Genomic DNA, 25,324 nt, shown 5'->3' with positions numbered 1-25,324 from the left:
GTAAGGTAGGCTAAGCTAGCGACTTCCATAGCTTTCCACGCTTACAATTGGAGTCGACGGAAGTGTCGTAACTCTCTCTTTCTAGGGGTCTGCTGCAAACTAAACGGACCATTCGCTAAGCCCCTCCCCCTTCGCTAAGCCCCTCCCCAATGCCTCCTTGTCCGATTCCACATCAGCAACCAGTTACTAAACCTGCAGAATCCAGAACAAGCCAGTTCAGCAGCCGTCAACACATCAGCATCAGGTCACTGCATAGTTGTACATTTGTTTGTTTTATGATTTGCACCTATGGTACGATTACAGCGATTAGTAGCAGATTATTGCCATCACCTGGGCGGGTGAGTGGTGTAACTTTCCTGACGTTAAAGGTGATACACCATGCATTTCAAAAGTATTCATGTCATATTGTTTATGTCCCAAAAAACGTTTTTCAAAAGGTTTGAGGCTAAATTACCACTCCTGAATAGAGAGCCTCTCTCATTTTTGAATGGCTCTCAGAGCATTTTTAGCTGCAGTACCACCTTTGACCTGAACTGCGCCACCCCCCTCCATTTCTTTTGAAAAAAAAAATCTTTTGAAAAAAAAAATTTTTTTGGTTTTTTTTTTCTTCAAAAACAATCTGGACAGCCTGTTTTGAGAACCCGTGGGATGCTTTTAACCTCCACCTTCCCAAAACCAGAGAAAGATACAATGGTCAGAAATGGGACTTTGTGAGGATAGAAGGTGCTAATGGGACCCCAAAAAAAGGTTTTAAAATAGGAAAAGTGAAATTTCATGGTGTATCACCTTTAAGCTGTGTATGTGTTCAACGACACAGCCATGCAGCCTTGTAGTTTAACTGCAGATTTCAGCTTGGGAAAAATGCAACCTCCAACTGTTTTCTGGGTCCGTGGAATCTGTTGCTTGTTCTTATAGTCACCATCGTGTTATCGTGGTATTCCTATTCTTGCTATATTATGTTGCAAACCGTGTGAGCGGGAGAAATAATCTTTTCAGCCAGGCCTGTGACAGCTGACGAAAGCTTGATCTGGCCAAGATACCATTTTAGCGGGCACGGTGGCGCAGTCAGTAGTGCTGTCGCCTCACAGCTAGAAGGTCCTGGGTTCGATTCCCGCCGGGGGACACTGTGGGTGCTGGGGGCGTGTTCCCTCCTCCGCGTCATCAGTGCCCACACCCTAGGTGGGGTTGGCAAAAGGGCCCTTCTGTGTGGAGTTTGCATGTTCTCCCCGTGTCTCCTAGGGTAGATACCCTCACAAAAACATGCAGTAATCCTGGTCTCTATAAAGCCTCCCCCTGGCCAGCCGGGGCGCCTGATGGAGGGGAATGGAACTGGTTGGAATAACGTGTTCCTTCCACGCGCTACGTCCAACCGGGGAAGCTCCCCCTGTCAGGTGATAAGAAGCGGCCTGCTCACTCCTCATGCATTTAAGGAAGCATGAGCTCAGTTTGGGGCCCTCCCCAGGTTGGCAGAGGGAGAGTAGAGCCCAGGATTACAGCTTAGGCAATTGGCACCGGGTGAAAAAATGGGTTACAAAAATCGTGGGATAAAAATTTGGGTAAAAAAAAGATGCCAGTTTAGCAGCGGTTGCTAAGATAGCATTGGACAAGGGGCTTTTGGGGAGGGGCTTAGTTAAGGATCAATTGTAGTGATGAAAGAAGGATCTGTGGATTTTTGTATAACTTAAAATATAAATACAGTAAAAGTCTTGCCTTCACAATACTGCTTGAATAAAATGATACAAGTATTGGCATCAAAACACACTTACATCATCATACCTTTAAAACTGTAGAATGGCCTGTATCAAAACCGTCATACCTCACACTGCCACTTGGGGCCGTCAAAGGACGTGGAGTGTGAGAACTCTCTCCAGTGCAGCTCATCATGCTTTATCGTCGCATAACGTTGACATTCCGTGTGGATGAACTCATGACACAAACAGGTTTGTCATTGCCACCAGAGACAGCCATGATACTGTATAAAAGATTGCATGCTCGCACGGTACTGAAATATTGTGATAACAGTGTTACATGTTACTGTAACATTGAAGGGGAGCACACACTGTACGCGGGCGGCTGCGCAGCGTCGCGTTGCGGTATCGATGCACGTGAAGTGCCCCGCGGTAACCCCAACTGGATGCGGTGCGCTGCCACAAAGCACATCCATTTCCCCCGGTGGGGAGAACCATGGGAGAACATGTTCACCGCGCGGCAACGCTGGGAAAATAGAAAAGCGGTGTATCGGCGCGGCAGGCGAGGTGGCAGATCCGCGGCTGCACGCGTCTGACTCCGCCAGTGTGGGTTAGGGAGGGGTCGATTTTTATTGAGGGGTGTTACTGGAGAAATTGTATAAGCCCTGATATAAAATGCCATGACCCTCCCTCTCAATTGGGGGAAAAATCAATGACCCTCCCCTGGCATTAAAAAAAAAAGATTGACCCTCCCCTAACAACGTGACATTTACCACAGTAAAATTATGCCTAAAACCTTAACTTATAGTTAGGGCTGTCGAGACGATAAATCATACACCTAATTCCAGTTCACTGCGCAATGTAGTTAATTTCAATTAAGCTCTCACTCCAGTCAGCTGGTCTGAATGATAAAATGACATAATAGGCTATAGAATGGGTCTTCAGCCAAGCAGTTGTGATGAAAACGTAGTCCTGTGCTTTCTTATTCTCCTCACCTCAAATTAAACGCTGGATTATTTACTTTCTTCAAATTGACTGGATCCAACACACAAGGTAACATCCATGTCTTTATCCATCACAATGTTTTCACATCAGACAAAGTAGCCTAATCACTCAAACCTATGTGTGACCAAGTTTAACATCTTTATGAAGAAGTTAGAGTGCACTGTGAGATGAGACCTTTTTGTTTTTGGACAGATGCAACATCTCTAGCGAGCTCTCTCCCTCTCTTTTTGCTTTTTGAGAGAGAGCGACTGCAGCGACACACACACACACACACACACACACACACACACACACACACACACACACACACACACACACACACACACACACACAAACACAAACACACACACACACTGTCTGTTTGCATATGGCCACATTCTCATAATATAATTCGGTTTAGTCGTGCGAATGGGAGGGGTGAAGTTGCCACATTCTTGCATATTTAATTGATACGTTTTCCCTCACACTGCATCCGAAACAAGGAATCACTGAGACTGAGTCCACGTCTGTCCACGGGACATGTATGTATCCAAGCTGCATAATAATGCCTCCTCCATCTCCCTGTGTTTATTAATTCTTCAAGTTCAACTCACAATGTAACCACAGGACCCCTGCAAAATTGCGGCGCAGGGGTTAGCCTATAGCCGGCCTATAGCCTATATATGATATACAAGTGACTCCAGTGGCACTTTCCTTTTATCTAACTACTGTGAGCAACTCCTAACAAATAATACACTACCGGTATGTGCGACCGAGGGAGCGGTGATCAGAAATTAAATCAATGAGGGGAGGAGGCGGCCAGAATGGTCAGACATCTAATGAGAGCGGACGGTCTGGAGGGGGATTTAACCTTTTATAAATAAATTAATTTAACCCGCACATGGCTCTATATAGCCTACCACAATGTTTCATTGCCTGTATTTAAGACGGATGGATTCACACCAACAAACTGTCAAGTTGCACTAGGTCAATTAGAGCCCTCAATAGGACCTACACGGGTGCCTCGCATACATGTGATTTATAGATGGTAGAATTAGATGGTAGATAGTAGGAAAACATGAACGCTATAACGCTAAATGCTCATACGATCTGATTAATAATCATGAAATATCGTCGTGCACAAACATTTGGGAGCATCTCCCCGCTCTGTGCTCATTCAAGCACTGATTGAGAGACTGAAGTCCCGCACTTCTGTGAAGCGCGTCAGTGATAGCTCGGCTGTACCATTGAGGAGAAAGCAGAGGGTGGTATCATTGTTGTATTTTACTACAGCGTTCCTTAATTAAATAATAGTATTATTGAAAGGAACGCTGTAGTAAAATATATATAGGCCTATAAAAACCTGGACTATTTTTTTATTCAAAATCGCATGACCCTCCCTGACACTCAAATTAAAATAGCATCACCCTCCCCGAGATTAAAACCAAAATAGCATGACCCTCCCCTAAAATCCTCCTTGGGAGGGGGGGTCAAAATTAACGACCCCTGCCTTAGTTCATTGAAAATAATGGGTCTGTATTTTTTGACGCGCCGCCTCCGCGTCCTTTGTGTTCCCCTTTAGAGTTCTGCCCCAACCTGACCGTATACCGACCCCACATTTAGGGTAGGAGAGTTCTGCCGTTGCGGGGTCAGAAACAGCGCTGGTCACGTGGTTCATTGTCACTTTACCCCTCATAGACTTCAAAGCATTCTGGAAACTAGTGTTCACAGTTTAAAGGGCCTAAAATGTCTGCCAATTAGTCAGCCCCTTGAGAACTCTAGAAGTAACATTGTGATAACAGTGTTACATGTTACCTTAACATTGTGATAACAGTGTTACATGTTACTGTAACATTGTGATAACAGTGTTACATGTTACTGTAACATTGTGATAACGGTGCCCACCAAACCTTATTTATGTTGATCTTTTAAATATAGTGGTATTTTCCTTTAAATCCACACTTATTTTTACATCCTTTTTTTAATTGTGTAACTCTTGAGTGGACGTCGTCTGTCTCTGCAATATCTTTCTATGAACTATAATGTTGTTTTAATAACAGTAATTAAAAAAAACAGTAGTAATTTGTATTTCTTGTACAGTGTGTTCAGTGGAATATGATTGTTGTTAAAGCCATGCCTATGATGATGATGACGTGTCCCTGTATTGTCTTTGATGTATAGTATTATTGGGAACCTGAACGTTTTGTTTAATTATTGGACATTTGCACCTAACGTGGACATTTCTTTTTTTTTATGCTCGTCAGAACATGCCTGGCGATGAATCATAAAGGAATGTTTACAAAATGTTTTTTGAAGATTGATTCAGGAAGAAAAGAAAATGACATTTGTTTTGTTTGTTTGTTTTGTTGTTTTTATAAAATTGATCGTCCACAAAACCAAAGAAGCTCTCGAGAAAAGACCAATTTTAATAAAAATGTCAAACGTCCACTGTGTGTGTGTGTGTGTGTGTGTGTGTGTGTGTGTGTGTGTGTGTGTGTGTGTGTGTGTGTGTGTGTGAAATCAAAGGAAACATGATCATAAACGAATGTCAAATATTCCTATGATGAGCAGAGTAATGTATACCTCATAACTAATGAGGTGAATGGTGATGTAACAAGGTCTAATTGTCTATATATTCAGAGTAACACAATTTATATAGGCCACCTATAGCTTCACAATAAAGGTATGCCTGTCCTGTCCAGCTCAGCTCAGCCCATAGCACTTGACCAGCTGCAAATTGCAACTCTATAGATTTATTTTTCAATAAGTTGAATCTAGATCTTCAGTGTGGATACTCCAACCACTAGACCACTGAGGTGGGAAATATTCTAGACAGCTGGTTTCATTCTTTACCTGGTTGTTGAAACACTTTAATCCTTTTATACATCCACTATTTGAAAATAGGCGACCTGCAAGCTCACCATATGTGTTGCGATGTGATGCGCCATGAGCTTGTAGATATCCTGCCCCCATCCACCCAACTCTTAAATAAAAAGGAAGCATTTTAATCTATCTTTTTATGTGGGTTCTTGGCACCAAAACTTTTCAGATGGGGGTCCCCCATGACATCCACAAACATATGGAACGCCTTTCCAAAGGCCTTAAAGGAGTGTGGATCACTAGCATCCTTTAAAATTGCCCTGAAAAACCACTTACAGGCAGCAGCCGTTCGCAACTGGTAAAAACAAACACCCTGACTATATCTACTGCATAGTACTGTGTTCTCCGTGTTATCCGTCTATATCTGTTATATGAGATACTTCAATGGTTTCCTATGGAAATAAGCTTTTTCTAGGATCTCCTTTTAGTAGACCTTGTACCAGTGAACTGTACCGTCATGAAACTGTACCTTTTGTGAGAACTATTTCAGAATCGCTGCACAAAACAGATTCATAATTGATCAACTTTTCCATTCTGAAATGTGATTCATTTGAACTGGGAGCAACACAGAGAATCAAGATCACAAAGACTTGATTGTCTCACCTTAAAAAGATTTGCACCTCAAAAAACAAAAACTAAATAAAAACAGAATTATCAACAATGTGTGCGCGCGTGTGTTTGTGTGTGTGTGTGTGTGTGTGTGCGTGCGTGTGTGTGTGTGTGTGTGTGTGTGTGTGTGTGTGTGTGTGTGTGTGTGTGTGTGTGTGTGTGCGCACGCGCATGTGTGTGTTTGCGTGCGCGCGCACATGCGTGCGAGCATAGATTCACGCCCATAAGTAAGACAGCGGCCACATGAACGGTGTAGGTCTATTGCAGGCAACTGTCAATGCAGTCCTTATGAGAGGCAATGAGGCATCGTAAAATACAGTAATTTAATTGGTTGAATATGGAGGTTGTAGGGATTATTATTAGATCTTATACGGTGTGCCAATTTTCTGATTTGTCTTTTTTAATGTGATATAACTGCCATGGCAATATACAACCCACAACATACCACCACTACTTCATCAGTGAGTCAGAAGTAGCATTGGAGATCTTAAAGGACCTACACCATGAATTTTCACTTTTTCTATTTTAAAACCTTTTTTGGGGGTCCCACTGGCACCTTCTATCCTCACAAAGTCCTATTTCTGACCGTTGTGTCTTTCTCTGGTTTTGGGCAGACAGAGATGAAAAGCTTTCCACGGGTTCTCAGAACAGTGCTGTTCTGAGAGTTGACGAGAGTGACGTCACTCTCGGATTCCCGTTTTTTTTTTTCAGAGTCAAAAAATTAAAAATTTTCAAAAAAAATTTTTTTTTCAAAACTTTTTTTTTTCAAAACTTTTTTTTTCCAAAAAAAAATGCAATGCAGAGTCAAAACCATTTTTTTTTTCCAAATTTTTTTTTTTTTTTCAAAATTCTTTTTTTTCAAAACTTCAATTTTTTTTTTCCATTTTCAAAAAAATTTTTTTTTCAAAAAAATTTTTTTCAAAAACTTTTTTTTTCAAAAACTTTTTTTTCAAAAAACTTTTTTTTTTCAAAAAACTTTTTTTCAAAAAACTTTTTTTTTTTCTGGAAAAACCCCACTAGATGCGCCCCTGAGCAAACGGAGGCCGTTTTGGTATTGCAGCTGGAGAGCCTCATTATAGTAGAGCTAGAACAAATAAAAAGAATGGTCAGAGTGTTTTTTGAGGGTTAAAACCTGTCTAAGACTCAATTTTGAGCATATATTTATACAAAAAATATAGTTTTAAAAGCATGGTGTAGGCCCTTTAAGTTTAATGTTATGTCACAAATGCAAGTGTCAAATTAAATGTGACCAGAATTAACTAAAATGGAAATAATTAGTGGCCAAGGCCACGAAGTGGCAAATGGCCACTCATTGATATTGGACTTCATCATTATTATTCTTCCGCCACTTTTTCTCTAGCGGCTAGACCGTGCAGTCGCTTTTTACGAAACTCGGCAGTATGGCAGAGGACTATGCCAAACGGCTAAAACGCGAAGCTCGCAACAATCGGCCAAAGGGTGGCGCTGTAGGAAGCCTTCGAAAGTGCAAACTTTGAACTGGTGTAGCTCATGCCCTGTTTCAGGTACAGCAATGAAACCTGTATACACTTATGCGTCTCCTCATGCCGAACAACTTTTACGCTCTGACTTTTGACCTCTGACCTTTACTTCTCCCACAATTTTGAATTATATGAAAAACAGTCAAAATCTATCTCCTCCTGGGATTTTCGCGTAACGTGCGCAAAACTTTTTTTATATGAACTTTGGACCAATGCGGTCAGATCTGTCTCGATTTCTTTTAAAGCGAAACATTATTTTTTAATAATTCACTCAATGTTGCAGTTATATGCAAATTATTCTTCTGCCTCTAAATCATACATGCAAAGTGACTTGGCAAATATGTAGAGGGTTAGTCCAAATATCACTGAAAGCAATCTTACTCCAATTGGCCAAAGGGGGGCGCTATACGAAGCGTTTGAAAACTCAAACTTTAAAGGGGCATAAGTCATGCCTTGTTTCGTTTAAAGACATGCAACTTGGTTACACGCGTGCCTTGACTCAAGCGGAAGCGATCCGTGTCTTTGTTAAGTAAGCTCCGTCCTTAGATTTTCCGCAATTTTGAGCAGTTTGTAAAACACTTAAACCCGCTTTTATTCCGGAACTTTCGCGTCACGTGCACGGAACTTTTTTTACATGATGCATTTGAAACATGCATTTTTAATAATTCAATAAATATTGCAAGTTGTATGCAAATTATTCTTCTGCCTCTAAAACATACATGCAAAGTAAAATTTTCATGATGAACTACTGTAGAGGGTTAGTCCAAACATCGCTGAAACCAATCTTACCCCAATTGGCCAAAGGGGGGCGCTATATCATTTTGAAAGAAGGCGTCAAGTACATTACATGAAACTTTTTCTTTTTTCTTTTCTTTTTTTTTTAAATGACAAGTCCATCATGTGTGGCTGCTGTAGTGTAGTGGTCAGTGCCTGTGCCTGGTATACGGATGGTTGTCAGTTCAAACCCCACATCGGGTTGAGTTGATGTTAATATCCTGGATGCCATGTTATGTGCATATGTCAAACTCTTTAATGTTGACACGTCTGATCTAACTCCAGATCACGTTCATGTTTAAAATGAGCCCCACAACTACTGTAGATTTACATGAAACTTTTTCTTTTTTCTTTTCTTTAAAAAAAAAATGACAGGTCCATTACGTGTGACTGTGGTAGTGTAGTGGTCAGTGCCTGTGCCTGGTATACGGATGGTTGTCAGATCAAATCCCTCCTCGGGTTGAGTTGATGTTAGCATCCTGGATGCCCATGCCATGTGCATAATATGTCAAACTCTTTAATGTTGACACGTCTGATCTAACTCCAGATCACGTTCATGTTTAAAATGAGCCCCACAACTACTGTAGATTTACATGAAACTTTTTCTTTTTTCTTTTCTTTTTTTTTTAAATGACGGGTCCATAATATGTGACTGCCGTAGTGTAGTGGTCAGTGCCTGTGCCTGGTACACGGATGGTTGACAGTTCAAACCCCATGTCGGGTTGAGTTGATGTTAACATCCTGTATGCCCATGGCATGTATATGTCAAACTCTTTAATGTTGACACGTCTGATCTAGCTCCAGATCACGTTCATGTTTAAAATGAGCCCTTCTCTACCGGCTGTTTTTTTCTGTTTTGAGTAAAATGAGCCCTTCACTACCGGCTGTTTTTTTCTGTTTTGAGTAAAAGAAAATATGATCACTCGAAAATGTCAGAAATACTCAGATTACATTTACTCAGATTGATTTCACCCCAAGCCTCCAAAATATAAAAAATAAATCAATAAAATCAAGGCACTCAGCCTACATAGAACTTTTTTTTTTAAACAAACATGGTTAACAGATCCTGTGGCTGCCTAGTGTAGTTGTCAGGGCATATGCCTTTCATGCAGAAGGTCGTTGGATCGAATCCCGCTTGGGGTTTATATAAGCATAATACCATGACATTTAGTAGACTTTACAGTTTGGTTCCTTGAACAATGTCTGATATGGAGCCTTCCTAAAAATGTCCCCCAACCCCCCTTGATGCGTAAAGGTTTGCAGGATTGCTCCTTTTTGAACAAAATGTCTCAAATCATGAACGTAGCCTGCTATGTGTGTGAAATTTTGCACACACATTCCCACTAGGCCAAGGAACAGATGCCACCCTTCTCACATTGGCCTGTTATAGCGCCACCAGCGGGTCAATTTTTGCAAAACACATTTTTGGAACAAAATGCTTCAAATCCCGCATGCAGCGTACGATTGCCGTGAAAGGCCCAAGAACACGTGGAACCCTTTTCACTTTGGCCTATTATAGAGTCACCACTAGGCCAAAAAAAACCTACCTGACCTGCCGGAGTCCTGTTCGGAAGAACACTGCTTCTAGTTTTTCTTTGATGTCTTCTTTGCTTTCCCTTGATGCCTTTTTGCTTTCCTGCTTTTTATGCCTTGGCCACTTTATCGCTGCTTGCAGCTATATTTATTGTTGTTGTTGTTAAAATGGCTGGATATCATGAAGCCTTGTTCCAATAAGGAAATGTAAACCATACTCTTTACATATTTAAACTTGAAAACAGGCAAAACATGACCCTAACTATAGAAGGGTTAAAAGTAGGCTACCTACAGTTGAAATGCAGTGACTTTCTATGGACAGGCTTGGCTTGCAGTATTCACCTTACCCTAAGGGGTGTCGCTGTCTCAATATTGTGGGCGTGAATTTGTAGACGCCTGTGTGTCTCTGTGTGAACAGATTTAGTAGGCGGGCTCTCAGGTGGATCTGCAGGTATAGCCAGGTGTTAGAGCCAACCCTCCCTCCTTCAGTCCAGTCCAGTTAGTCCATCGTTCCAGTGTGTCGACTGATCCAGCAGTGTGTGCGGTGAAAGCCAAAGGTAATTCACTCATGTTTTCATAGTATGATCCCTGTAGGAGCTTAAATATAGATTTGTTAATGTTATTTTTATTGGTTTTTCCCACGCTTTGGTTAGATGTCTTGTGTCATAATGTTATTGAACACCTGCTGTGTGTCTCCTCATTTATTATAGCCTTGTAGCCAGGCTTACTCATCTGCGCAGAGAAAAGCCTGGTCAAGACCATAGGCTGAAACGACATGAAAAAGTGCTACTTCCGCCGGGAGAATTTCACAGAATGTTATTGTTTTTTCATATTCCCCGCTGGCGAAAAAAAAAAAAACCTCTTCTACTTCTCCCAACCCATCGGTTGCGCTCGTAATAAACAATATCCAAACAAAAACATGGATTCTGACCAAAGGACACCTATTAAGAGTGAGTTAAGAGCTACAATCTTTATGTAAACAGACTGCAACGCATGACCTAACTTTGGTTAACCGCAGCACTTCCGCCACTTCCGGTGTCTGTAGGTTCATGCTGTTTTCATAGGCTATTGTGGCCAGGGTGCATGTATTATGTTTAGTTCATGTCAGGTTGTGTCGCGGGGGGGGGAGGGGGGGGGGGGGGGGGGTTCAGACAGCCAATGGGCATTCAGTGAGTGAAGGGGGGGTGAGCTATAGGCTCAGTATCGTCTGTTAACCGTTAACGTTTGACGTTTATGTCTGTGTTTTTTGCCCACAGTTTCATTCAACTGCAGTAACTGTTTCAACATTTTTGGATCTTATCATTTATTGTTAATAAATCATCTCAACAGCGAGAGGTTTTCTGGTTTTGTTAGGAGTTGCATGGAAAACGCCTCACACAGACAGTTCCTGACTCTTAGCGCTGCTTTGTGTGAAGAATTATTCCACTGAGATCGCAGCTCTCAATACGTATGAAATGACATTCCATAGCTTGGAATGGCTGCCTTGGAATGCAGCTCTGCAGGTCTTGAGAGCTGCATGCAGCACTTAAAGAGGTGGTGCCATAGTTTTGTACTTGTTCTGTTTCGTATGTGTCTATGGAGTTGACATTACTCTAATAGACCCCCAAGTGTGGTTATAATGTGAAGATCTGTCTTCCCTGTGTATTTTTGGTTACTTCCTGAAAGCTGAAAGACTGGGCCTCAAAAGGCCCAGTCAAAAACACAGATAAAATTATATCATACAATCAGCCCCTCCCCTTTTAGCATTCACCCAACACTGTGGGTGTGGCTAACCTCAGCTGGGTCACCAGCAACCATGACAACCAGGCATACTTAATGAACTGGTGGGTGTGGCCATAAAAACACATTTTAACTCTTTCTGTACACTTTTTTTGAAAAAGAATCTTCCTCCTAGTATAATCATAATACCTGATAATCATGGGGGGGAATCATGGCACTAGTGTTTAAACAAGCATTTGTGGAATGTCTTTGGTTGTTGTTTTTAATCCGTTGAATGCTTCGTGTTGTGACCTTATTTGACCTTATTTCTACATAATTGTGAGTTCTCTCTGTGAGAAGTGCCATACAGATAAAACGTACATACTGTACTTACTGTACTTCACCTCACTGCACAATCATAAGAGTTGATCAGTGTGCACACACACTCCCTGCATGCCAGATCAGAACCTCTGACCCAAAGCTTTTACACATCTGCCTGTTATAGCGCCACCAGGAGGCCAAGTTCTGCTACAGTTATATTGCTCATACATATTGTGTCCAAACATCAGATAAATCGCTACACAGTATCTCTATAGACTTGTCATGTTTTTCATATTCCATTCTGATGGTGAATTCTGAACATTGCTGTTTCACCATATCCTACCTGACCTGGCGGAGACCTTTGCTCTGGGGAGCACTTTTTCTACTTTTATTTGGAACCTGTGCTGATAATGCCCCGAAAGGGTCCTACTACTTGCACCAAAATACCCAAAAGTACACAAAAGAACACAAAAGTACACAAAACTACCCAAAAGTATACCCCAAAGTACCCAAAAGTATACCCAAAAGTACACAAAACTACCCCAAACTACCAAAAGTACCCAAAAGTATACCCAAAACTACCCCAAAGTACACAAAACTACCCCAAACTACCCAAAAGTATACACACAACTACCCCAAACTTCACAAAAGTACACAGGGGGTCCCTGGTGGCCGACCCACCACCGGGGCCCACCACGGACCCCCACGGACCCCAGCGGCGCCGGAAAAAGCAAATGGAAAAATAAGCAAATGTAGCAGATCTACAAGCTACGTACTGCTCCACTCCACATGCCGTGGCTTGGCCGGAGAGGGGTCCGCGGACCCCCGCTCCTCAGGGGGGGTCCCCAGGGGGTCCCTGGTGGCCGACCCACCACCGGGGCCCACCACAGCCCCCCCGGTGGCGCCGGACAAAGCAAATGGAAAAATACGCGAATCTAGCAGATCTACAAGCTACTGCTCCACTCTATAATTCGTGGCTTGGCCGGGGAGGGGTCCACGGACCCCCGCTCCTAAGGAAGGGATCAAATTCAGGTTTGTGCGTCTTAGCACATGTGTTTATTATAGATATCTGGCATATGGTTGAAGCATTCCATTTCATTGTGATTATGATATGATTGGGCCATGCTTTCAACAGGTCTGAGCTACAAGCTCACAACGCGTCGCATCGCAATGCACTTTGAGCTTGCCTTGCCCTTGTAGAACTGCTATTTTCAGAAAGACACAGTATAAAATAGGGCTAACGTGTATGTTTTATAATATTTTAATTTATATCCGCAAAGTAACTATAGTAACTAAAGTTTTCAATTAAATGTAGTGGAATAAAAGTAGAATATTTATATCCGAGAAAATGCATTGGAAATTGGAATTAAGCCCTTTGCACACAGGCGCGTTTATCCGTACGGATAAAACGGACAATTTCACTTTTTAAAAAGAAAACAATGATTCTCTACGACCTCATGCACACCGGATCCGAATTGGCCGTGCGACGAGTGGCTGCGGCCGTGCGTTTTTTTCTCTCGATCGAACCCAGTTCGATTCGTGCGTCTTGTCGCATGCGGCAAAAAACTCATCACTCCTTTTATGACTCCTTTTGGGATCCGCAGCGCCGATTCCGCACAGCATTGCACACCAAATCCAATGCGTTTTATTCATACAGCAAACGGAAGAAACGCAGCTGTCCTGTGTGCAAAGGGCTTTAGTCATGTAAAGTACAAATAACTCAAAATTTTACTTAAGTACAGTACTTAAGTAAATGTACTTGTAGTATTTTGTTGTTTAAACGTCATATTAATTTACCAGGACATTTTAAAATATCGTCGCGAGTCGCGATGTTGGAGGAGAATTGAGAACCAGCATGACTCGAACCGAGGCGGGCAGTGAGAGTCATGTCATCCGTCCAAGGCATTCGATTTTCGGCTTGGGATGGAGCATGTCCTGTTGCTCTACCTGCTCTACAAGCTCACAACGCGGCACAAAGTGACGCATTGTGAGCATATAGATCTGCTGTTTTCACTAGTTTGGATCCAGGGCAAAATGTCTAATTTCTCTTTTGGGTCACGTAGGCTACAGGCTAAAACGTTTGGGAACCACTGGCCTAGACCTATACATGATTGTGATATGATTTATTGTGGCTACAACTTTCAGACAACCCGTTTCAAATAGTTTTCTTGTTGATTAGATAGGCTATTAAAGAAAATTCTGTTTTGATTTTGTCATAATTAAAGGTCTGAGGTCTGACAGTCACATAACTGTATGATGAGATTGTTCTGAAGCACAAGATGAAATAAAATAACAGTTTATTAACACGCTCTATTACAATTCACACTGTAACTGTAACATGATATTCATGTTATGCGTCATGTAAAAGCGGCTTCGGAATTAACATCATTTCAGGTCATTTATCGACAGAGAGAAATATGAAAAGCCAGACTTTCGTTTTAAATAAAATAAAATGATTTGTACAAGGCTTATTCTGTGATATGTTTGTGGTTGAAAATGTGTTTTCCCTGCCGCTCTGTGAACAGACTCTACAGGGAATAACATCACCATAATCTGATCATCATCATTAATAGCAGAAATAATTAAGCAATAAATGCCCCAAAATAAAAATATTTCATATCATGGTCAGGCATAATTCATAGCAAATCATAAAGCAAATATTCAAATGGCTTCGACGCATAATGTAATTCTTTTTACGGAAATATGACAAAGATCTGAAGCCTTATTTAGTTATTATAGATGAAGACTGAATGCAGAGTTCTAACCCACAGATATTACAGTAGGCTACTGTAGATGTAGGCCTATAATCAATGGAGTATTTTCTCATTCTGAAGTGTAACCAAGCAGAAACTGCGTCTGTTCCGTTTCCCGACATGGAAGGTTTATAGATTCTATTGACATTCTATTCAAGCCCTTTAGCACATGAAATAAATATGCTGTTCTTTTAGAACTAACATGTTTTATACCGTTACATTGGCGGACGATTGTTTTTTTTGCGTCCGGAAGTTCTCGGCTATGCACTTGTCAGTGCGGTCTCATTTCACAGGCAAAATGTGCACTTCACAGGACAAGCCCTACACTACACTAGCCCTACCCTAGCTAGAGCTACACTACACTAGCCCTACCAAGGCGATGCGTTGTGAGCTTGTAGCTCAGACCTGTTGAAAGCATGGCACAATCATATCATAATCACAATGAAATGGAATGCTTCAACCTTATGCTTCAACCAGATATCTATAATAAACACATGTGCTCAGACACACAAACCTGAATTTGATCCCTTTCTGAGGAGCGGGGGTCCGCGGACCCCTCCCCGGCCAAGCCACGGCATGTGGAGTAGAGCAGTACGTAGCTTGTAGATCGGCTAGATTCGCTTATTTTTCCATTTGCTTTTTCCGGCCCCGCTGGGGTCCGTGGGGGTCCATGGGGGTCCGTGGGGGTCCGTGGTGGGTCCCGGTGGTGGGTCGGCCACCAGGGACCCCCTGGGTGCTGGCCTTGCGTAGTTTGGGGTAGTTTTGTGTACTTTTGGGAATACTTTTGGGTAGTTTTGGGTAGTTTTGGGTAGTTTTGGGTACTTTGGGGTAGTTTTGTGTACTGTTGTGTACTTTTGGGTATACTTTTGGGTAGTTTGTGTACTTTTGTGTTCTTTTGTGTACTTTTGGGTATTTTGGTGCAATTAGTAGGACCCCTACGAAACAAGCTAAATTGATGTTGTTTTACAGTGCTATGGACACATTGGATGGATATTTCACTTTCAATGTTTGGGGAAATTTTAATGTCTAATCAGGCTATTGTGAACACCTCAGAGAGTTTTGGAAGTTGCTTGATTCAGTATTTTAGATATTTAATATTAAATACGTGTATATGTCACGGTTAGATAGAGAAACTGTTAGATCGAGAAACGGAGCGCTCGTCATGCGGCGCGGGGCGGAACAAGCGGTCGCTTTGAGCCACAACAACGTAGCGTCGGCAGGAATGATAGCGCTCACCCCACGGAGGTTAGGGTTAGGGTTAGGGTTAGGCATAATTTTACTGAGGTTAAGGTTAGGGTTAGGGTTAGAGTAAGGCATAGTAAGCTAATGGCTAAACACTGCCGAGCTAGGCTAGTAAATAAACGAAAGAGAGACGCAAACGAGTGACGTCAGCGCCTACACTAGTGAATGGCTGTTGTCGCCATCTGGTGGTGATTGGTGTGTGGTGAACGACAAAACAAGCGCTCTTACCATGATTTAACTGAGTTACCCAATCTAACGTTAACAGATATGACCCTTAAACAAACCCATTGTAACTTCAACCTCCATTTGAACCATGTTAGATTCATTGAAAACCAGTGGTGTAAAGTAACTAAGTACATTTTTAGGGTATTTGTACTTTACTTGAATATTTTACATTTTCAGTACTTTTACTTCTACTCCACTACATCTCAGAGGCAAATATTGTACTGTTACTCCACTACAATTATTTGAAAACTTTAGTTACTAGTTACTTTGCAGATATAAATGATTATATTATAAAACATACATCAACCCATTTAGCCCTATTTTATACCTATAGGCTATTTGAAAATAGCCGATCTACAAGCTCACAACGCGTAACAATGTGACGTGTTGTGAGCTTGTAGATCTGCTATTTTCAAACATTTTGTACGTTTTCTTTTGGTACTTTAAGTATATTTTGACCCTAATACTTTCGTACTTGTAGTAAGTACATTTTGAATTACAGACTTTCACTTGTAATGGAGTATTTCTATATTGCAGTATCGATACTTTTACTTTTAAAACATCTGAGCACTTTTTCCACCACTGTTGAAACAAGTTCTGCTACTTTTTTAGTTGTTTTAATGATTTATTTGAAGAAAAAAGAAACCAAATAAAAATAAAATAAATAAATAAACACGATTAATCAAACAAAATATTGTTTGAAGTTGCAATGGGTTTGTATAGGAAGGGGGCGTGTCTGATTAAAATGCATATCAAATATCTAAATACTGAATCAAGCAACCTAATTAGTAAAACCGGGAAATCATCTGTGTCATTTTAGATTTTCACATCGGCCAATCCGAAATAGCAGATCTACAAGCCCGCAGCGTGGCACAAAGTGACGCGCTGCGAGCTTGTACATCTGCTATTTATTTGTTTGTTTATTTGTTGAAAGATCTTGAGAGTGTGTATTGTTGGGAATCAGAAGGCATTTGTACAATCAGCCTCAGGTCTTTAAAGGGTTAAACATAATGCCTGGGGTTTCTCACTAAAGTCCAGTATTAAAATGACACCTGAAACATGTTAAAGTGAAATATCCCTTTAATTACAGGGCAGTCAGATTGAATTAGTGTCAGTACAAACATCTAGGTATTTTAATTGATCGTTTACATTTTTAATATCATTTTGGAAACTTAGTTAAAGGTGCAGAAAGTGATATTTCTTCATTAAAATAAGTGTTAAACAGCTCTGTATAATGATAGCAGTCATTGTTACATTAGTTATAGAGCAGGGGTCTTCAACAGGGGGTCTGGGACCCCATGGGGGTCCTCAGAGACACTACAGGGGGGTCCGCCACATCTTTGTGTGATGGAGACTTATTAGGACTATATTTGTGTGTTGCATCAGAGAACAGCATCGAGACCACCATGAACCCCAGGCTGACTCCAGACCAGCAGAGGGCGCTGTGCTCCCAGCTTGGTGGAGAGGTTTCTCTGAGGCTCCTCTACAAGGCTTCTGTCCATGGTTTCACTGCAGCAGCGTTCCACCAGAGATGTGACAACCAGGGGCCCACTGTGTCTGTGGGGTACAATACCTCTGGATACGTGTTTGGGGGATTCACCACCGTAGCATGGGAAAATGATGGAGAATACGGAAACGATGACAAGGCTTTTCTGTTCACCTTTAAGGGGGCAAATGTTATCAGATATCAGGTCACTGATCCCACTAGAGCAGTGTGGATGGACAGCAGATATGGTCCTTGTTTTGGAGATAGTTTGCTTCTTGTTCATAATAACCAAGCTGTAGCGCTCAGCCTTCCTAGTGGATTTGGTTATGAATTCCCTGAAGCAGAAATGCATGGCAACGACGTGAAGCTCAGTGAATGTGAGGTTTATACAGTGGAAGGTGAGTTCAAAACACACACTCGCACGCACAAACGCACACACACGCAAGCGCGCGCGCATGCACACATATACACACTAAACACACGCATAGGCATGAAGCGCATGCAGCACGCACACACACACACACCCCTACACACACACGCCAACGCCCACACGCAAGCGTGTGCGCGTGTGCACACGCACGCACGCACACACACACACACACACACACACACACACACACACACACACACACACACACACACACACACACACACACACACACACACACACACACACAGACACAGACACACACTCAGACACACACACTAACGCCCACAAGCAAGCGTGCGCGCACACACACACACACACACACGCACACGCACACACACATGCAGTTGCGGACATGATGTTTAATTGCTTTAGTATTGTAGCGTTTACGGTCCCTCACAGCTAACTCACTGATGTAGTAATGAGAGAAGGAAACAAGGATAACGTTTAGCCGGGAATCCGGGTTTTATTGCCCTTTTAAACAGGCTAACTGGGTATTAGGAGGGTGCCGAAAAATAACAAAAGGCTGTTTTGCTCTGTCTAGGACCTCCTGTCTAGGGCTCTGTTTTGTGTCTGTCTTTCACTGAGGAACATGCGTAACTGAGACTTCCTTCTTCCTCCTCCCGCTCTTCCTCTTCATCCAACCAGGCACCTCTCCCCCCATCAAAACACCCCCCTCCCCCAATGTCCATTATTCCTGCAGGGTCGCTACAGTATTTATTTATATTACTTTTACCGTCTTCCATGTTGTTCTGACTGGAGATTTGTGGTGTCAGTCAAATAACAAACATTTAGTTGAGTTCACTAAAACGTTGTATTGTATTTTAGCGGTGCCTTGATGGCGTCATAATGCCAGATTTTACACTTGGTTGCTCTCTGAAAATAGCCGATCTACAAGCTCACAACACCAGTAACGAAATCTGACAGTAGGCCTATATTTAGTCTTATAGTTTTAGTCATCACAGCTTTGTTTTCGTGTAGTTTTCATTTATTAAAACTAGAATTGACGTGTCAATATTAAGCTGTGTTGACTTGTCGTTTTCTTTAGCATAACAAATAATATTAATGTTGGCTACACCAATATGTACGTAACTGTTCTGCATTTCTGTCTAATAAATTATTCAATCAATCAATTTACTAAGCTATAATCGCAACCCACCCGTGGGTCAAAGTGTCAAACATCTTGTACTTTTACTTTAGGCCTTCTGTCCTCGGTATTAAAACTACTATTCTCTTCTACGGTATAAAACATTATCGATTACTTAATGGCTGTTGGTTTTTTATATTGTGGCACGTTTAATTGATCATATCTTGTAATAGTGTCTCTACCAGGCGATTGAACACTGCAGTGCATATGCAAACAAGTTTATTTTTAACAATATATTTATTGGATTTTCTTTTTGTCATGGATATTAAAACAGTTATCATTAGGCTACATTACTTTTTTATACAAAAGAAAAACAAAGAAAACAATGACACCCATACATGCCCACCCATACATGCACACACTCCCAGTAGTGCTTTGGGGGCCGGACGCGGACGGCCACGAACGGTGCACGACCGTGTAAACATGTGCATACCCCCCCGCGAGAGCCGCGACAACCCCCCACCCCGCGAATCCGCGATAACTAGGCTACAAGCAATACTTTAATCAGTGGCTACTACTATGCATAACAGGTTTCTATTGGTGAATGTGTGAGCGTCCTCAAGCCTCTATTCATATGGATATATAGCCTGTTTCCAGCTGTGACTGCATGTGCATGTGTCGATGTGTGTGTCCTCATACATGATTCCATTACTGTGGTATTTAGTGTTTGAGATTCGTTCAAGGCAAACTTTGTTTCTCTATCCTACTGCAGCGCTGTATTTTCTAAATGAATTTAAAGAAAGTAGAACATAAAATCTTAAGTAACAATGCAAATGTAATTAAGACTAGAAAACTATTGTTTTCCCACCATTAGATCTGCTGACATCCTTTCTATCTAAATAGCCTCTAGAGGCGCGTGCAGCCGTGCACGCGCGTGCACGTGACGTCAATAAATGACCGTCCGCCCGGAAAAAAAAATCCCAAAGCACCATTGCACACAACCTTATTACTTGATTTCCCTGCCCTCCATTGATTCTTCTGCTCTGTAAGTTACAGAATACCGTAAGCCAGGGGTCTTCAACAGGGGTTCCGGGACCCCTAGGGGGTCCTCAGAGTTACGACAGGGGGTCCTCCAAATCTTTGTGTGATAGGAACTCCCCCCCCCCCCTTTCTTATATCAACCACTTGAACCCTATAGTGTCCATATTCTGAGAACTTTAGACAAAAATAGCAGATCTAAAACGCCTCGCGCTGCGAGGCATTGTGAGCTTGTAGGTCGGCTATTTTCGGCAAAGACCTTTGGAGGGGGAAAAGAGCAGACTAAGTACAGTGAAAGGTCAAGTTTATTAAGTATTGACCGTTCAAGTGGTTAAATATCTGAAAACACACATTAGCATGAATCCAAAATACATGGTTGATCGTGCTGTCAAACAACTATGAAAAGGTTGTGGGTTAGGGTTAGGGTCCCAGCTTCATCTCTCTCTCAACTAAGGGGTCCTTGGCCTGAAAACGTTGAAGACCCCTGCCGTAAGCACATCTAGTTAAGGATTGCACCCCCACATGTGTGTCCCCCTCAGACCCCACAAGGCTCAGCACAGGAAGAGAGAGAGAGAGAGAGAGAGAGAGAGAGAGAGAGAGAGAGAGAGAGAGAGAGAGAGAGAGAGAAATTACCCAGACAATCAATCAATAAATCTGGATGCAGTACCGCGGTGTGCCAGCGGCAGCGCTCATCCGTCAATAAACCCCTCTATGTTTAACCCCCATCGCCACGCGTGTATCTAATACCCACCAGGCTTCAGTTAAGATCCACCCAGCGGAAGCTTGTGATTGGCTGAACCGGAGGTAGGAAGCGCTCCATTGTATCCACTTGGCGTGGAAGTCGGGGGGTTGAAGATTTACTATTCTGTCCATAACGGCACATAACTCGGTAACGGCGCTGAGTCGTCTCATGCGACCGTCGCAACGCTCGACGCGGCGACTCACTCGCTACCGCTCGCTCGGCGGTGTCTCACGTGGCTCATGGTCGCCTGAGACGGCGCGCCTCTGTCATCTCCACTGAAAACAAGCGCTCCTTTACAAGAACTTAACTGAACCCTGGTGGGTTGAGGAATCACGCCATCGCCACAAACCGGAACCAAACAACAAAACCGGATGTCAAATGCATGATGGGAACCGTAGTTCTGTGCATGGTGCGCTAAACGTCCCAAAACATAACCAAATTAAGTATAAATCAAAATTTGTTGTCAAAATCAACACTAGCTCAGAATGTACCCCTCTATCCCAGACTACACCCACTTGTTTATCAAGTAATACATTTTTTTTTCTTTATCATTTTTATCCCACGATTTTGTAACCCATTTTCACCCAGTGCCAATTGCCTATGTAATCCTGGGCTCTGCTCTCAATCTGCCGCGCCTGGGGAGACAACGGACTGACCTCATGCTTCCTTCAATGCATGGGTAGTCCAAGTTGTTTCTTTTCACCTGACAGGGGTGATAATAAGTAATACGGTATCATTTAGTAATATCTTATTAAGGTATGCCTGCCTGTCTAGTCCAGATTAAACCCCCTCATTCATTCATTAATAAAATAACATCACCCTGCAGTCCAAACAGGGTCTTGCATGTTTTACATTTTCACCACAGTTTAACATCAGGTGAAAATTACATCCTTTATTAATGCATTTAGCTACGACTGTGACTGTGTGTTTGACACGGTGTTGATTGACTTAACAACTTAACTGTTAGGTAATATTAGCTAACATGTTTGTTTTGATTTTTGCAGCCAAACCCAAAGCAGTGACACCATCTGTCCCAGGTGAGTGCAGTTTAAAGTCAGTCGACTCTATGTACTGAAATACTTTATTAAACAAACCTTTAAACTAGCTGTTGTATATGTGAGCAGTAGCAACAAAGTACTCAACTCCAGTACTTGAGTCAAAGTAAATATACTCCTGTTGAAATATTACCTAAAAGTGAAAGTTACTCTGTCAAATTATTACTCCCCAAAAAGGTCAAAGGTTTTCCAGAAATCTTTAAATATAGAGAAAGTAGCAGATACACAAGCACACAACACATGACACGTTGTGAGCTTGTAGATCTGCTATTTTCAATATATTTGAAAAAGGGCTGAAGTAGTTAATTCATATTAATGCACTTTTTCACTTCCTAGAAAGGTACTGGAGTCAAAAGTTTAATTACGGTTCAAGTACAAGTGAGTCTGCTTGTCATGTGTAGCTGCCTGCAAGTAGCCTGGCAGGCCAGACTGATATCACTGCATAGATAATTGTCTGGGATCTACCTACTGTATCATACATACAGTAGGTAGATCTCGGCCTCTGGTGATAAACTATATTTGCATACTTGGCCCTGATTGGTGCCCCACAACTTGAAGGGCCAGTGAAATCCAATCACAACTGAGCTGGGCTTTTTTTTATCCTGCAGTGGCAGATTGGTCTGGTGTCCAGGCCAAACCCAAAGCAGTGAAACCACCTGTCCCAGGTGAGTGCAGTTTAAAGTCTGTCGACTTTATGTACTGAAATACTTTATTAAACAAACCTTTAAACTAGCTGTTGTATATGTGAGCGGTAGCAACAAAGTGCTCAACTCCAGTACTTGAGTCAAAGTAAATATACTCCTGGTGAAATATTACTTAACTACAAGTAAAAGTTACTCTGTCAAATTTGTGCCACCCGAAAAGGTCAAAGGTTTTCCAAAATGTTTTAAATATAGTGAAAAGCAGCTACTTAGGCACACAACACATCACAACGTGATGCGTTGTGAGCTTGCAGATCTGCTATTTAGTTCACCTTTCTTTTGTTTCCATTCACATGTAACGCCCGGGATTCGAACCCGGTCTCCCACTTGATATTCTAATATCTTAAACACTAGACCCAAGGGACATATAAGTCCCTATGGACCGGGGGAGATACTAGACTTTTGAAGCCATCAGGCTGAGGCAGCAACTCTGAACGTTTTTACATAGCTTTTCAAATATCTGTGGTTATTAAATCTAAACTCATATATGTTCATTTATGTTTGCTCTATAAAAGACACATCACTGCTCCTGGATACACAAAGAATCACCAAAGAGATGGAGGACAGCAAGAGACGGCAGCATCAACTGGACCAGGACCATCAGGAGATGAGAGCCCAGTATCCTGTCCTCGACAGCCAGGTGAAGAGGCTCGCTGCTCAGTTTGAAGAGAGCAGGTCCCAAAGGAAGGAGATGCAGAGTGAACTGGGGAAGCTCAGCCAGAGACAGACAGAGGCAGACAAGAAACGTGAGTGAAAGCATGTTCGTCTTTCAAACATCGTGCATCATGATTTTACATCCCTTAATTCTGACGATGCATTCAGCTTTAAATTATGTTAAAAATCAAGCTAAACTAAACTAAACTAAACTACAATTTAGAATTCAGGCATTTAGCAGATGCTCTTAATCCAGAGCGACTTACTGAATTTGTCATTCCTCTAAACTTAACGTATACAGTATGTTGTATCTGTTTATTCTATAAAAGAGACCAGACTGTCCCAGACTGTGATGGAGACGAGCAGAACACAGCAGAGGGTGAACCAGGACGTGCAGGAGCAGTTACAGAAGCTCACAGTTCAAATGGAAGATATGCAGAAGTTCAAAAGTGAGTCCATGTTTTTTTACTTACTTTTTACTTCCATTAATTCTGATTATACTGTATATTGAATCAGTTCTTACATTGTACAGTAAATTAGATCTCACAGCTGTTCCCCCTTTACACTCTAATTCAATGTAGAGATTATTTTGACTTTGTTATTTTATCAATGTGACATAATCTCACAAATTGGACTAATTCTATCATGACAAAGTAACTAGACAACCAAACCTCTACCGAAGTGTCCTTATGCTTTAAAATATTTGCCTGTCTTGGTTATTATATAATTACACCACTAATAATAAAACAATTCTCTCCTTCTAGGTGCTTCTGCAACTCGGCAACATCTGACCCATGGAGAGGCAGCAAAGAAGCTGTTCTCTGTGAGGGATCAGTTTGTTCAGAGAATCTCAGAGGCTACCCTGCATTCTCTCCTGGACAAACTTCTGGTCAAGGGTGTCATCTCTGATGATGAAATGGAAGCAGCCATGGTGGAAAAGCTCAGAGCACAAAAAGCGCGTTACGTTATCGACACGGTGAAGAGAAAGGGAGACAAGCCCAGTTCAGATATGATCGACATAATGATTCAGCTGGATCGTAACCTTGGTGATTTGCTGAAGCACTGAAGCTGCCACTTCACTGTCATAAGCCTGTAAGAAATCAGGAATGAGAGTTAAACAACAAATCCAGTGTGAAGTAAAGCATTTGAATGATATGTAAGATGAAAATATTGTAAAAGCTAAACTATGTAACCTTAATGTCCTACCAGGGATTTGAACCCAGGTCTGCTGCACAAGAGCAGATTATTATGATTGTTTTTTAACCACTGAGCCAATAGAGCTGCTTGCTCAGGGGAGTCCTCAGAGTTACTGCCGTAAGGGTCCATTTGGAACCCCCTCAGGGACCCCCGAGGGTCCCTGGACCTCACTTTGAGAACCACTGCCCCACACTCTTAGAATCAGGAACACAGATCATTGTTCACGATGATTCTCTTCATGGATTCACTCTGTTTGACACCATGAAACTCAGGGATTTGTTTTTATGTTTTGTAGATCTTTTATTCTTCAGTGGTTGTTTTATTTTAAATAGTAAATGCTGCTCTCCAGTGATGTGATGCTGTTGGTCTATAAAGCTTTAATGGTTTAAATAGGACTTGTTTTGGACATGGACTCCAGACAACCTCCTCCCAGATGAAGACATGATGCAGACAGAACCAATGGTTCTGTGTGTTGATGACAACATTGATATTATGGACTGCTGACTTTGTGAGCTCAGTGAAGGTTTTAACACCTGAGACTCGGTTGCATTTAACACTGTCTTATTGCCTTTTTCTTTCTCTCTTTTGTGTGTAAGATTATTCTAAATCAAATAAAAAAACATTTACGATAAAGTCGTTGTAATGTTGTCTTTGCATATTTCAAGTGTTTAACGGTTAACAACATATTACATATTCTCATACCTTGGATTAATAAATCCATCAGCTGCCAT

General features: G+C 41.9%; 1 protein-coding gene across 1 annotated transcript in view; it reads left to right on the top strand.

Moving 5' to 3' along the window:
• LOC308304958 (uncharacterized protein) overlaps window positions 1-25,028 on the top strand; it is a gene marked incomplete at its 5' end in the record, with an annotated part of 47,288 nt that extends 22,260 nt beyond the window's left edge. The window contains 5 exons of the mRNA XM_080749581.1: window positions 21,991-22,023; window positions 22,650-22,706; window positions 23,258-23,488; window positions 23,726-23,845; window positions 24,161-25,028. Coding sequence (XP_080605707.1) covers window positions 21,991-22,023; window positions 22,650-22,706; window positions 23,258-23,488; window positions 23,726-23,845; window positions 24,161-24,462 — 743 coding nt within the window. The 3' untranslated portion in view covers window positions 24,463-25,028. The remainder of the gene's footprint in view (window positions 1-21,990; window positions 22,024-22,649; window positions 22,707-23,257; window positions 23,489-23,725; window positions 23,846-24,160) is intronic.
• Window positions 25,029-25,324: the final 296 nt, after the last annotated feature.

The sequence above is a fragment of the Nannobrachium achirus genome (genome assembly GCF_963921795.1).
Source record: "Nannobrachium achirus genome assembly, chromosome: 19".
NCBI classification, from domain to species: Eukaryota; Metazoa; Chordata; class Actinopteri; order Myctophiformes; family Myctophidae; genus Nannobrachium; species Nannobrachium achirus.
The sequence above is the reverse complement of the archived record's forward strand: the minus strand, read 5'-3'. Positions and strand labels throughout refer to the sequence as shown.